Source organism: Amphiura filiformis, chromosome 14 (genome assembly GCF_039555335.1).
Source record: "Amphiura filiformis chromosome 14, Afil_fr2py, whole genome shotgun sequence".
In the NCBI taxonomy this organism is placed as follows: domain Eukaryota; kingdom Metazoa; phylum Echinodermata; class Ophiuroidea; order Amphilepidida; family Amphiuridae; genus Amphiura; species Amphiura filiformis.
This window is the reverse complement of record NC_092641.1, coordinates 37,280,115-37,296,344: the sequence shown is the minus strand read 5'-3', so window position 1 is coordinate 37,296,344 and position 16,230 is coordinate 37,280,115. Positions and strand designations below refer to the sequence as shown.

Below are 16,230 nucleotides of genomic sequence, written 5' to 3'. Positions count from 1 at the left end.
TTGGAAAATTGTGCAAAAAGAAGGTCCAGTTGAAGCCATTTGGTGGATGATTTTGACACTATTAAAGTATTATTGTGTAAAATTTTAGTTAGATAAAGTTCGGAAATGTGTGAAAATGAAGGCCCAATCGAAGCCATTTGTGGAACATTATCATTATTCACTATTACTGTAGGCCTAATCATTATTATTCAGTTATTACTTAAAACAATATAGGCCTAAAGTGTACGGGTGTCCGAACAAAAGCGTAGGTGTGTCTGAGGGGGAAAAATTTGCAAAATGAAGGACTCAATTACCATGATTACGCGCAATTTAACCTTTCTCTTCTCTTTTCTCGCCTTTCTCTTCTCTTTTCTCCTTTTCTCTTTCTCTCCTTTCCCCTTTTCTCGTTTTTACGGGGGGCGCGCGCCCATCTTTCCTACTTTTGCTATTTTTACGGGGGGCGCGCCCCCTCCGCTCCCCCTGGATCCGCACCTGAAGCTAGTAACACAGATGATACTATGGGTGGCTGGTTGTTGTGCATATATTTGTAGAAAAAATGTTTAACCCTTTGCACCAAGATAGTGCTTCCAAACTAAATTGTAAAACATGATAATATTCAAGCTTCAACTTTGTGCAGCCACTGCAAAAAGGACAGCATATGAATATATTTGTTTTTGGTATAGGTAAATGTGAAGAAGCTTAAAATTGCAAATTTAAAAAAATGGAGCAGTCAAAATCAGTGAAGCAAAAAAAATAATTAGGCAAAACTGTCCTTGCTTAGGATACTCTTTACTTCCTTATTTTATTCTATGAACTAGTGAATTGAAAAGAGTTGAAATGTTCTCCATAGCATCTCTAATCATCACTTAAAACCAGCTCTGCTATTACAGAATAATGTACCATATTTATTCTATTAAACGCCTGGGGGCGTTGCAGTTTCAAAAAGGGGAAAGTTTATATCTCCATCGTGAAAAATCTTGACATATATATTATTAACCATTGAATGCCAATTCAGGATAGACCAGAAGTTATTTGAAGACATAATATAATAGATATAAGAAGTGCATAGATCCCTGCTGATATTTCATCATGTGTGTATGTTTCTCCATATCTAGTTGAAATCCCCTACACAATAAGCATCACCCCACAAGCTGGTTTATACCATGTTATTGGAGGAGATTATGCTTATGTATGCATAGTGTCAGACCATGAAACCTCACCAAGCCCTGTGTGGTATGATCAGTTTAACCAGGAAGTCGGACCTTATATACCAGGTAAGCTATTATATTGTTTCCAAAAAATAACATCCAGTGACAATTTGAAAAAAAAAAAAATTAAAAACGGTTCCTAGACGTTATCTAGTTTTATATATATACTAGACCAACAATTTAGCAGTTCTGAGGCCCAAAAGTTTACATGATTCCAGGATTATGACCAACATCAAGCAAACCTTTGGCTATTGCAGTTAAGCTTTGAAATTGCAATTCTTCTGACTTGGCCATACACAAAAAAGCTGTATATCATCAATGAGGTAGAAGTGATTCTAGTTGCTTTTTGTGAATTCTATATGTAAACAGAGCATCAGTTGAGTGAAGTAGATGATGAGAATGTAATTTTCAATTCTTTTTTCTTTACCAAGAACTGGATCCACGTGTGTATGTGGAAACCCCAACAAGCTTGTCAAGTCGTCTGATGCTGAGAGGTATCTTGGCTGTTGATGCAGGACTCTTTACATGTGAGGCTAAACCCAGGAGGCAATCTATTGTGGTCACTGTATTAGGTAAGTATTCTGCATGGGGTACATCTACTTCATTTTCATTTTGACAGGAATGTGAAACAGTTTTTTATGGTAGACTCTTAAAGCATATGATTTAATTGACAACAGAAGGTCTGTCAGAAATGAATAAGCTGGGATGATCCTCAGTAAGAAACTGGTTAGGAATGTGTTGTATGGCTTATGTAAATTTCGGCATAAGCAGTGGCAGAAGAAGCAGTACATTTATTGGGGATGAGCATATTTTGTGCCGGATGAACTAAAAATTGTCATTTTCAGACTGTTTTAGCTCAAAATGAAAGTGAAATTTGGTATTTGATGTGCAAAATATGCAAAAGTTTGCAATTTTACCTTATTTTGGCCCAAAACACTGTTTTTTGGGGCTAAAAGTAAAATGCACAGGTCAGTTATTATTTTATTTGTTCTTCTATTATAATTTTTAAAGTCCCCATGGAAAAATTTAAGAATGACGTTTTTTGTATTAACTCATATAAACAATGTATTTTTCATTGTACTGAAATTAATCATACGAACAAGATGCATCAACAAGGTGTTTTTCTTTTACACAGTACCAGAGTGTATCCAACCTTGTCAGAATGGTGGTATGTGTGTTGATGGCATCTGTATCTGTATGGGAGACTATGTTGGTACATACTGTCAATATTCAAGTAAGTTTCATTGTGATATATCGATATCTAGTTGGCATCCTCAATTTCTCCTGCAGTGTAATATAATTTTACTATCAAAATTATCATAAATATTTCAATTCTTTCTTTTTTTTAAATATTTTATATTTCCAGGTATTGACTGTTTTTAAAAGTCAAAATGAAACCCATCTTCATAACTTCTGCCCCTGGTTGTCTCTTGATATGTAAGCCCAATTCTGGCTTCACTGATTTTCTTATCCAATTTTGCAGGGATAAAAATCAACCTTGGCCAGTCTATAGGCATCAATGTTAGGCCAATAATTATTATAATTGATCAATTTATTACAGATCATAGGGGCACCAATGACAAAATGCCAGGTATCAAACCTCTATGCAGATGCCCATCTTGTCTTTATTCTTGTAGTAAATCATATATAAACTGACATTGCAGTGAGACCATACAAGGGGAGTTGTTTGATTGTTGTGAGAGTGTGGTCATGCCATTAACACCTTCTGCTGACAACCCATAAATGAGAATATTCCCTTCTCTACACATCCAAGATGGCCACTGTGGCATGATCAGCCATCTTGGATGAATAGATTTTAATCTTTACTCAGAGTAGCCAGCACTTGTTGACAAACAAACAGTGCATCTGGCCGAATTTGAACTGGCTACCCTCATATTACTAGCATGCCGCTCTAACCAACTGAGCAACAGAGGCATACTAGAGACGAGAGGAAGATTGAAACCCATAGGTATTAGGTTTGAATGATATTTATCACATTCCAAACAGAAGGTATCAGAACTGCATATTTATAACAAATACACAAAGTCCCATGAAATTATTTTTTGCAATAAAGGTGTATTTAAAAACTGTTGATAAGAAATAATCATTTGAAATGATTATGAAGTAATTTCCTAATACAACTAATTATGTTTTCTTCAGTTTCAATTGATTTCAACATTATTGTAACACCAAGCACCACAGAAACCCCACAAGAAGGGGATAACTTGAAGATAAGATGTGAAGTGAGTGGACCTTTACAAGTTGATAGCCCTGTATGGACAAACAGAAACAACACAGAAATTAAACCACTGGGAATAGGTAGGTATTACAAGTTGATAGCCCCGTATGGACAAACAGAAACAACACAGAAATTAAACCACTGGGAATAGGTAGGTATTACAAGTTGATAGCCCCGTATGGACAAACAGAAACAACATGTTGGCATGTTTGGGGTCATATAAAGGAGACACATAGAAAACTATGATAAAAATAGGTAACTGTCTACGAGTGTGATGGTTGAATTATAACCATGAGTGAAAGATAAATTGTTCCATTTCAGGAGACGATACATCAAGTGAATTTGAAAAACTCATCTTTTACCAAGTTATTATTTTTCTACCATTAAACACTTACCCTTTGTTTTATATCACTCATACATACATTCTACAACTTTTCAAGAATATTGTATACTCATTCACCAGCACAGCAATAAGTTTTGTTGTGAAAAATCATATTGCCAATAATTTACCCACAACTAAATTGACTAATCATTCTATGAGACAATGCCTGCACATAATATATTAGGAAGCAATCTTTTCCATGCACATGTATGCCACACCGCACATACTATATCTTGCTAAGGCACGAGTGGTCACAACATTCCACGGCATAAGAGTTGTTGGGAAGGTAAAAACAATGGCAATCAACCAATGAACTGTCTGGAATTTATGTATGAGTGATGTAATGTGAAATATATACACCTGACACCAAAGTCTTTTTTATATATACTGCGCCAATAAAGTATCCTTACACTTGGAAAAATAATCACAATTTCCAAACTGAACAATATTGATATAATATTGGATGGCTGAGCGTGATACCATAACATATCGGATGAGTCATAAAAATATCGGACAAGCCAACGGTGAGTTTGATATTTGTATGACGAATCCGATATGTTATGGTATCATGCGAAATAAGCCATCCAATATTATCATTATTAGGTTTTCTTAACTCCTAATAACCCTGAAAACATAATAATGGAGTAAATTTGTTTTTGTAATAGATACACTATCTAATCTTGCACATTATGACACCACATTGAATCCAACGTGACTTCAAGAAGTAAAGTTACAAGCATTTGATTAGACAAAGGTCCAGTTTCAAAAGTGACAAACTGGCCTATTCAAAACGCCACAGACCACAAATCTGGTTTGAGAGTGGTGAATGGCTAATTTATGCGTTTGGCTTTAATTTAATACAAAAGGAACAAAAGAAAACTGAAACAAAAGAACTGGCAAATAAAATGAAAGTTATGAAAAGTACAGAGAAGTAAAAACTGAAATAAAAACTGCTTTAAATATCGCTTCATTGAAGAAACTGTGCTGTCTCTTTGTTGCGCTTGTTGGAATCTTTTTGCGCCTTGTATAGGCCAGTTCGTCACTTTTAAAACTGGACCTTCGTCTATTCAATTGCTTGTAACTTTACTTCTTGAGGTCACATCGGATTCAACGTGGTGTCATAATGTGCAGGATTAAGATAGTGCATCTATTAAAAATACAAATTTACCCAAATGTTGTTCAGTTTTGAAATTGTGATTATTTTTCCAAGTGTAAGGATACTTTATTGGCGCAGTATAGTTTGGGCTCTTTTCAAATGAGAATTAAGTTTTTGGGTTTTGAATGTTTCAAAATTGGGAATAAACCCTCAAATTAGCCTCAAGAGAACACTGAATTGCACTCTATATCACCAACCTCTATTGTCTAATATATGTACCAGCATAATACAATGCTGTAGATAAAACCTCACAAATTTAGTTACATTTGTCTCAAGGTAACAAGTTTACTCAGGGTAGTCTCGCCCAAACACTAAGGGAAAAAAAAGGTGAGCACTTCTGCAGCATATGAGCATTGCTCCGGCATAACTTTACCTTACAGTACTGTCTATGGGATATAAAGACTAATCATAATAATTCATCATACTCTTCTCCAGGAGGCACAGGTCGATTCTATGTTGACCCCACATCTCAGACTGTAACGACCCTGGTACTTAACCGTATTGATGTGAATAGGCTTGGCGAGTATACCTGCACTGCTGGTCCTCTCTCTACCACTTACAATGTGTCCATGGGTAAGTTAAAAAAGACAATTTTTTAACACATAAATTTTAATATTTCTAATATATGAAATTCTTTGAGTGTATGTGTGCATGTTTTGTCGCTGTTAAAATGTGCTCTCATTTATTGTATTTAGTCTCTATAAGCATATTGAACTTTTTTAATGAATAACTCTAATTTGATTATATCTAATAAGTGAGGTCTGTGTGAATACTGACAATTGTTACTGATTAATATGTCTATAGTGTTGGGTGCTAAATGTTCAACTGACCTATTATAGCAGATGGCATGTAGATGCCAAATTTTGAATTCACAGTGCAGCTAAGAGCTAGGACCTTAGATTTCACACATTGCGATCATCATCAACTGAGTGACTGTCACTCATTTAATTGCTGATTGCTATAAGTAAGTTAAACCTAAGGTCCCAGCTCTTGGCTGTACTGTGTATACAACATTTTCTCTGCATGATGATAATATGTATTGAGCACTGTGAACTGTTGTAGATAACTATTACAATGTATTGATGCCATTTATTCTATAATCCTATGTTCTACATGTTGTTGCTGTTTTTCATCCTCTGTTTTTTAGTCCCACCCTGTGAGCAACCTTGTCAAAATGGTGGTTACTGTCGGGAATCTAATTGTATCTGTCCTGCATTGTATACTGGTGACTTCTGTCAAACATTAGGTAAGCGTAACTCTAGTGTTCTTAGGTGTCAGGAATCTAAATGTATCTGTCCTGCATTGTATGCTGGTGACTTCTGTCAAACATTAGGTAAGCATAACTCTAGTGTTCTTAGGTGTCAGGAATCTAAATGTATCTGTCCTGCATTGTATACTGGTGACTTCTGTCAAACATTAGGTAAGCGTAACTCTAGTGTGCTTAGGTGTCAGGAATCTAAATGTATTTGTCCTGCATTGTATACAGGTGACTTCTGTCAAACATTAGGTAAGCGTAACTCTAGTGTGCTTAGGTGTCAGGAATCTAAATGTATCTGTCCTGCATTGTATACTGGTGACTTCTGTCAAACATTAGGTAAGCGTAACTCTAGTGTGCTTAGGTGTCGGGAATCTAAATGTATCTGTCCTGCATTGTATACTGGTGACTTCTGTTAAACATTAGGTAAGCATAACTCTAGTGTGCTTAGGTGTCAGGAATCTAAATGTATCTGTCCTGCATTGTATACAGGTGACTTCTGTCAAACATTAGGTAAGCGTAACTCTAGTGTGCTTAGGTGTCGGGAATCTAAATGTATCTGTCCTGCATTGTATACTGGTGACTTCTGTCAAACATTAGGTAAGCGTAACTCTAGTGTGCTTAGGTGTCGGAAATCTAAATGTATCTGTCCTGCATTGTATACAGGTGACTTCTGTCAAACATTAGGTAAGCGTAACTCTAGTGTGCTTAGGTGTCGGGAATCTAAATGTATCTGTCCTGCATTGTATACTGGTGACTTCTGTCAAACATTAGGTAAGCGTAACTCTAGTGTGCTTAGGTGTCAGGAATCTAAATGTATCTGTCCTGCATTGTATACAGGTGACTTCTGTCAAACATTAGGTAAGCGTAACTCTAGTGTTCTTAGGTGTCAGGAATCTAAATGTATCTGTCCTGCACTGTATACAGGTGACTTCTGTTAAACATTAGGTAAGCGTAACTCTAGTGTGCTTAGGTGTCAGGAATCTAAATGTATCTGTCCTGCATTGTATAATGGTGACTTCTGTTAAACATTAGGTAAGCGTAACTCTAGTGTGCTTAGGTGTCGGGAATCTAAATGTATCTGTCCTGCATTGTATAATGGTGACTTCTGTTAAACATTAGGTAAGCGTAACTCTAGTGTGCTTAGGTGTCGGGAATCTAAATGTATCTGTCCTGCATTGTATACTGGTGACTTCTGTTAAACATTAGGTAAGCGTAACTCTAGTGTGCTTAGGTGTCGGGAATCTAAATGTATCTGTCCTGCATTGTGTACTGGTGACTTCTGTTAAACATTAGGTAAGCGTAACTCTAGTGTGCTTAGGTGTCAGAAATCTAAATGTGTCTGTCCTGCTTTGTATACTGGTAACTTTTGTCAAACATTAGGTAAGCGTAACTCTAGTGTGCTTAGGTAAATGTTCTGTATTGTATAACACATGACAATATCCCTGTCATTTGATTGGTGGATGCCAAAAAAAAAATCTGACTATTTATTTGCCTTATATTTTGCAACAGGGCAAAAAGTGTCCATACATATTTCTGACTATTTACCTTATATTTTGTGACAGGGCAAGTAGTGCCCATAAAAAGCATCTATTGATGGTGATTACTAGCCAGCAGTCACATTTTATAAGAAGTTCTTGCCCCACTCAACATCACAACCTCAGTTGATCAATCTAACACTGATACTCAGCAATCAGATCATCTGCTTGTTGTTACTTTTTGAGGTTGTGGCAGTCTGAATATTTTCACATGTTAAAGAAATCAAATGTTTTTTTTGAAATGGATCAAAATATGTGGGCTTACTACTTTTCCTTGACTTTGTCTAGGGGAAAATGGTGTCTAGTTCACCATATATCAGTGACTACTGGGGGCTTCAAATTATAATGTATATTCATGTGACAATGTACATGTTATTATTTTAAGTATTGCATGATCACTAGCAATGTTAAAAGTTTATGTCCATAACATAATGAAGATAACAATATCTTTCCCTAGCTTGCTCTATACATGTATTTCAAGCATTATATATACTACTCCCATGTTTTCAAAACTAATGTACTTATGTAATGGTTCCAATCAATTTGAAAACATTCTGTAGCATATATGCTGCTGGTGTTTAAAAAAACCCTCCCTTGGCTTTAATAAACATTCAACAAACATGACTTATCTGATCTTAAGTTGAGTATGTGTTTGTATTTCACTACCAGTAGCTATAACTTTATTATATGGACTTAGATCCAAGTGTATCAACTCATGGGAATTTGGCAGATAATTTTGATTGAATTACTAAAAGTGAGTTTGTTGTGAATGATTGGTAGTTTGTGTGAACTCAGGGAATAACAAAACATCAAATGATTTTGCAAGAGTTTTTGGTAATGTTTTGGTAATTATTTTGCATCCCTCTAGTTCCCGGATGTAACAAGATGCGCCCATGTTTCAATGGCGGTTCATGTGAGGCTGGCAACTGTGTATGCTTACCTGAGTTTGATGGTGACTTATGTGAATTCAATGTTGGTGAGTTAACCCCATGGGCAATACTTACAGAACCCCTTATTGATTAAGTACATGATCATATTATTATAAGTAACCAATTAGAAAAGAGCTTTTAGTTCTTAGCAATTTTAAGCTGAAGGCTCTTCAGCCCTATTAACTATTCATACCATATCTCTGATAGGCTAAATGTACTATAATTGATATAGGCCTCTATATTCGCTCTTTGCACTGATCTGCCAGCTTGCTATCAAAACGAGGTTCTTCCTGCAAAATGTTCATTTTTGTTTCTCGTACTTTTCTTACACCACGCCAGAAAGCTTTTGCAACATATACAAGGTTATTAAGCATGCGTTTGACAGGTGTACACACAGCATGCACTTTGCGGGTAGAACCTTGTTTTGAGATGACAGTGCCTTCGGTGAATAGGCCCCTGGGGTGCACACATACCCTCTGCATCCCTAGGATATTCCCTGTAGTGCCCATTGGTCAATCTATTTATACAATGTATAATACATGTATGTGCTCAACATATGCATTACATCAAGAACATGATGGTAAAATGTTATGATAAAATGTATGCAAAAAATCTGGAGCCCATCTTGGGCTTGATACAGGAAAGGCTTTGAAGAATTATAATCATGGATTCTTTCTTATTAGCTTCTAACTAAAGATTTTTTTATGTAATTGTAGCTGATCAAGAATCGTCCATCCATATTGAGCTTGGCCGTGGTGATAATCCCACCATTGGTGAGAATGTAACCTTCTTGTGTACTACCAGAGGATCAAAAGCACCAGCCAATCCATACTGGATTAACCTAGATCGCCAACCTGTCGGATCTCTTGAAGAAAGTAAGTTATATATAATTAGCTTAAGGCAAATAATATTTTCGCATTCAACAAGTATGTATCACTTATAAGTTAAAAACTACCTATTACTTGTTGTGAGAGTGAAATTGGACAAAATAATACACACATACTGAGATGTTGATGGGTAGTAGGGGGAGTGCATTACATTAAGATAACAGTGCAGGTGCATTATTTTGTAAGATTTTGTGAGCAACAAGTAAAACACAGTTTTAAACTGTTTCAAACACAAGAAAAAATCTTGCAATTTTTGTTGTTGCTACTTTAGAACACTGAAATTTTGACTCATCTCAACCTATTGGGTTAAGAGCCCATTCGCCACTTGCACGGTTCCGCCATTATGCACTATGTGCGGGGAGAGCCTCGAACTGACAGCATACATGAATGGGAATCGAACCAGTCATATAACATTCTGTGTAAGGTTACGTAATTCTTCCTTTCATGTATGCTGCCAGTTCGAGGCTCTCCCCGCATATAGTGCATAATGGCGGAACCGTGCAAGTGGCGAATTGAAATCAGAAGGGATTTGTTCAGTACCAACTTCAAAAACCTAAAATCTGTCTTTTTATGGAAGTGTATAGTTCATAAAAAAATAAAAACTTTTTTAAAAAATCTTTTCACTGCAGCTGGTAATTCTCACATCTACTCTGTGATCCAATCTCCCATGGATACACTACTTGTGATCACAGACTTGGTGTTATTTGATAGTGGTACATATGTGTGTGTCGCTGGGCCTCTCAGGAGATCTGTCACTCTAATAGTCTACAGTAAGTATATATGTTTTTTTAAGGAAGCTATTTTTGTTGACTGTGTATTTTACACATGCTTTCCTGTTCTATTTTTCTGAGGAACATGTCCAACATGGTTGACCATGTGAGGTGTGTGTGTTGGGGTGCATTTGCGTATGTAAACATAGTCAAACAATGAAGACCATGCACCTGGATAAACTCTGATAACCATGAATGCACACCAATTGTGGACATCCTCCATTCCACCAGTGTAAAATGCATGAGCATGTATTGTTTGCCGGTATAGGGTCAGGTTGCAGTTGTCTTGTAAAACTGTGTGTACATGGTTTGGCACAGGGCTTCAGGTGTAAATGTTAGAGGAAGATAGATAAGTCCTTGTTCAAAAGTCATTGGTTTGAAAGTCCTACATCCTCATTTACTGGTCTTTACTTGCATGCAGTTAACTTGGAGCTATGTGGTAGGGACATATAGACACTTATATTGCTGAGCTACAACCTGAAACTACTCTATGTGAATTCATCTGTGTGAGTGTGCTTGTGTCCGTGTGGTCTGTGCATATGTTTGTACAAACTCTTGTATGGTAAGACAATGATAACCAAGATGAATAATTCATTTCTCATTACAGTTGAGGAATGTGAACCGCCATGCGAACATGGAGGCACCTGTGTCAATAATAAATGTCGCTGTTTCCCAGGCTACACAGGCCAATACTGTGAGATACAGAGTAAGTCAATAATAAATGTCGCTGTTTCCCAGGCTACACAGGCCAATTCTGTGAGATACAGAGTAAGTCAATAAAAAATGTTGCTGTTTCCCAGCCTACAGGCCAATTATGTGTGATACAGAGTAAGTCAATAATAAATGTCGCTGTTTCCCAGGCTACACAGGCCAATACTGTGAGATACAGAGTAAGTCAATAATAAATGTTGCTGTTTCCCAGGCTACACAGGCCAATTCTGTGAGATACAGAGTAAGTCAATAATAAATGTTGCTGTTTCCCAGGCTACACAGGCCAATTCTGTGAGATACAGAGTAAGTCAATAAAAAATGTTGCTGTTTCCCAGCCTCCAGGCCAATTATGTGTGATACAGAGTAAGTCAATAATAAATGTCGCTGTTTCCCAGGCTACACAGGCCAATTCTGTGAGATACAGAGTAAGTCAAGAATCAACCCCTTAAATCCAATGTAGCTTTCTATAACTCTGTCAAAGTTGAATGTGTTCAACTTAAAGCAATATTGAAATTTTTACATGATTGTAATGTACTTCAATGAACTTAAATGCCCTAAGATCCATGATCTAAGCAGAGAGAGAAATAGTTGATAATCTTTCATTTTACCTGATTACTTATTAGTGGGTGTCAAAATTCAACAGGAAAACCTGATATCTCATTTTATAATTTTGTGGAAAAATCTGAAATTTATCAGAAGTATGAATATTGCTTTAATTGAAGAAAAACCTGCAATACCACTTTATTGCTATATTGTGTATTTTAAAGAAAAACAGCAATATCCCATTTCTTGCTCTGTAGTCTAGTTATGTATTCATCAATTCTCTGCCAGGCTGCTAATAGTTGTGAAAATTCCTGCATAATTATTATCAGACTTGTAACAATGAATTAATTGTTAACTTAAATATATACCTGCAAACTTGTAGAAAGCTTATTCCTATGCCTGTGTTGTGCCACCATTTTGTTTTTAGCATCCACCTGTGAGCCTCCATGTCTTAACAACGGTCTGTGTGTTAACAGCGAGTGTTTGTGTGATTATGGCTACCGTGGACAACAGTGTGAATTCTTAGGTAATCATTGTAACCAGATCTAATTGTAGCATGTCTCAAAACCCTAAATATCCTGTAATATAGGATTCCCAATCAGTGTGTTGTGACCCCAAAATGGAGATTAAAATGTGGGTTTGGAAGACCACTTGGGTGTAATGTGACACGATAATACAGATATGGGGTTGCGAGTGGTCAGACTGTGGGATCACATCCCAAAAGGATGCTGGGAACCTTGCTGTAATAGCAAGGGGAAAACTTAGCTCTGCTTTCATTTGTTAATAACATGTCAGCATTGTTGTCAAAGTCAAAAGTAAGCAAAGCTAACCAGGATTTCATGTCCTTCTCTGGTTGTGCAAACCATGATATGTTGCAATTAATGTAACACCAAGGCCAAAATTGCTTGTGTTTTACTTTTATCCCATAAAATTAATTTAAATTTGGCATTGTGTAATTTGTTGTTAACAATCTACTTTATATTGGATGGTCTCATCATGGTGAACTTCGTGTGCAGTAACATAACAAGAAATTCCACTACATGAAAAAGAAAATGTTAATTGGTCTATAAGTATAAAAGTATTTGAGAAGTGAAGGACTTGTAGGCAAGATTAGTCGAAATGTGCTGCACATGCAGTGTGAGCTTAAATATTGAATGTTGGCACATTCAAGTGATGTGTGGAACCATGGTTCAGCTGTTGAAAACCAGCTTGAAGCAGATGTGATCAGTGTTCTACTCTTATTTAAATGAAAGCCAGAAAATGTGATTTTTGGACTAGGTACAACAATTTGATGTGATGACTGTTTATGGATGTAATTTTAAGATGTTAGTTCAGTTTGATACAACATGTAAATTAAACACAAGTGATTGTAGAAGTTTTATCACTCAGCTGAAATCAAACCGCTCAGCTGCATGTGCTCAGTTGCATGTGTGCCGGCCACTAAGGGAGGGAGATAAAAAGTTGTGCGTCCTATTCACCCAGAGAACTATGTAACGTCTTTATCCAATCATTGTGATTTTAGACATGTGAGGCAACCACAACGGCTACAACACCCATGAATTCCAGCATTGATGATACAAGTGTGTATTGAATTCTTTCAGAAAACTCCCCAGTAAGACTTGTGATTGGTCCAGAGAACAATGGCATACCATACCTAGGAGAGACAATAGTGTATCAATGCATAGCAGAGGGAATCACACTATCATCTCCACCCCAGTGGGTGACTCCTGATGGGGAAGTCTTGCAGTCATTAACACTTGGTAAATATGATGAGATTGGAGTGAAAATATCAATAGAGATGACAGTGATAATGAGGATGACAAGGGTGAAGATGATGATGATGATAATAATGACGATAGTGTTGATGATGATGATGGTGATGGTGATGGTGATGATGATTAAAGTTAAATGCTCTCACTGAAGCAGTTTACTGAGATATTACAGATTGGCTGTTCCCCTTTTCATTTCAGCCACCACTGATAACGTCTATGTAGAGCAAGTAAATGATACATACAGCAGACTGGTACTTACTTTACTGTCAAGTGATTACAGAGGAACCTATACATGCAATGCAGGACCATTGACTGGCACTGTGGATGTACAGCTAAGTGGTAAGTCTCACAAATACCTCCTCTTTATCATCTTAATGCTCTGCGTGCTAGCCATAGGCTTCGACATAAAAAAGTTTTGAGATATTTTCTCAAAATATCAAGAGCACCACTGAACCAATGCTAGGCTTGTTTGTACTCATTTTAATGCATTTTATATGCTGATTCTAAATATAGTAATGAAAATTTACAACTCTGAAATTTTTGAAAAATTTGAACAAAATTTGAAACATGTCATCTGCAGTCGACATCCGCGTGGAGAGAGTTACTGAATAATGATTTTTAGATGTTTGAAAATACAACCACATAATAACCTATTATGGAGTTAAAACTGTTCCAGTGGGAAAATGATTGGTTCTTCCCTGCATTACTTTTTGATTTCACTTGAAATGTATCTGCAATTTTGAAATAAAGGCCCATCATCATTACTTTCAAATTGTTGCAAATTTGCCATTACACATTTGTCTGTTTTGTGTTTTTCAGAGCGTCCATGTCCCTTGCCTTGTGCTAATGAAGGCCAATGTAAGAGTGGCATCTGTAAATGTAAAGAGGACTTCACTGGAGAGTACTGTGAAACACTAGGTAAGACTGTAATACTGTCACATTTATCATATGGTGTTCCAACTCGTTGTTCCAAGAACCAAGTGACTTGAGACAGATGTTGAGTGTGTACTGTTATTTGTGATAATGCATGTACATTTTTCTTGCAAATATTTGTTGTTATCATGACTCCATTTTCTATATTATTTCTTTTTAAGTGAGTACAACAACTACCATCACCATTGTGCCAGGACTACTAGAAAGTCCCAGAGTGGGTGACAGTTTTGAGTTGCGATGTCGCACATACGGTCGCAACGCATTGCGCTATCCGTTATGGAGAACTCTGAGTGGTGGTGTCGTCAGTTCACAAAATAAATGTAAGTACGCAGAGCAGAACAAAACATGTCATTTCAGGAAAAAATAATAAAATTAGGTAAAAGTTTTGATATGGAGTGTAATTTAAGGAAAGTTGATCAACAGAAACCACACCAGATTGATTCCAAAATGATTCCTAGAAATTGATATGAGCACAAATAGCTATAGTCTGTGTGCCTTTGGCGAGGCAGTAATTTGGATATTGTGTTGTATTGTATCTCTAAACTTAATAAAGTATACAAAATTGTATATGCTCAGAAAGGAAATGACGCAAGAAATCCAACTAGCATAAAAAAATCATGCAAAAATGAACAGGTTCTGAGAGAAATTAATCATGGCCCCAGAGATTTTTGCAAATATAGAGGCATTAAAACAGTCGCTCACCATATACATAAATTTTGTTTGGAGCCAAGACTAAATTTTGTACAATCTTTTTCTTAAAAGATTTGGTCAGAGTTTTTCCATTGAAACCATTGAGGTCAAAGGCCTTTCTGAGGTTTCCGATTGTAGGCATGGCATGTAGATGAAACCAGCTAGAATCGTTTCATGCTGTAGATGGCAACAACACATAGTGCAAATAGAAAAATAAAATAAAGACTACTTAATTATGGATGAGGCAGTTGGTGCATGTAACCATGGCAACACAAGATATTCCTTCAATAAAGAGATGGCTAAAATTGTGTCCTTTGCAGGTCGTCTTGGCAGCAAACAACACCTGTGTTCCAAGCGCATATCCAACACAGAAACCCTGCTGGTGATCAATAATTTTGGTCTGGATGATGTGGGTCGGTATCGTTGTAGTGCCGGACCTCTAACCACTTCTTTTACCATCGTAGTTGCTGGTAAGTGACAAGTATATCAATCCTTGTGGGCACTATAGGCTAAATTATTAGCATCTAAGAATCTAATTAATCTATAATATCTGACATCAGCGTTGTGATCTGGCAATGAGGCACTTATTTCAAAGTACAGTGTGTTGGGATTTTAACAAATTAGCCATTACTATGCAATGATTGAATATTAGAATCCTATTCAATTGTGTTATTTATTTGCAGAAAACCTTTGCACTCCTGAATGTGCTCAAGGTGGGACATGTATAGCAGGTGTGTGTGCATGTCCTGATGGATATATAGGAGACTACTGTCAGAATACAGGTAATATATAGTAGGAATTCTACCAATTCAACCTAATTTGTGCCGGTTCAAGATTTATGGGCATGGCCCTGAACAATTCAATGCACCGTACAATGGAAAACTTAAGTGTACTTTTCTGTCCCAATCTTGTAAGTGCGTCCACCTTCCCTTTGTAGGAACTCAGGTGTATTTTCCAGTGATCATATGTGGTAAAAATCATGTAATGTAAATTGTATTCACAGGTATAGGCAGCCAATAGTGTTATATTTATACATTTGTCAAAGCATTTATGACCCCTAACTGAGCCAAAACATAATGTTATTGTCTTGTATAGGGGTGTTATTTAATTTTCTCCATTAAGAAGGAGTGAAAATAACAATTATAGCCTTCTCTCAAGACACCTACCAGATATAATTATTACCAGCTGCAAATTTAGAATTCTACTTATTTGACTATCTTGTGCACTTGAGTAAGTCA

The 16,230-nt window shown here is 36.5% G+C and overlaps 1 protein-coding gene across 1 annotated transcript in view; it reads left to right on the top strand.

Annotated features, from left to right (window-relative positions):
* LOC140169391 (uncharacterized) overlaps positions 1–16,230 on the top strand; it is a 319,476-nt gene that overhangs the window by 258,357 nt on the left and 44,889 nt on the right. Inside the window, 17 exon segments of the mRNA XM_072192648.1 lie at positions 1,095–1,253; positions 1,619–1,759; positions 2,323–2,421; positions 3,348–3,506; positions 5,400–5,537; positions 6,112–6,210; positions 8,626–8,733; positions 9,403–9,561; positions 10,203–10,343; positions 10,951–11,049; positions 12,025–12,123; positions 13,199–13,357; positions 13,568–13,708; positions 14,189–14,287; positions 14,464–14,622; positions 15,313–15,462; positions 15,676–15,774. Of these exon segments, the coding sequence (XP_072048749.1) occupies positions 1,095–1,253; positions 1,619–1,759; positions 2,323–2,421; positions 3,348–3,506; positions 5,400–5,537; positions 6,112–6,210; positions 8,626–8,733; positions 9,403–9,561; positions 10,203–10,343; positions 10,951–11,049; positions 12,025–12,123; positions 13,199–13,357; positions 13,568–13,708; positions 14,189–14,287; positions 14,464–14,622; positions 15,313–15,462; positions 15,676–15,774 (2,208 nt within the window).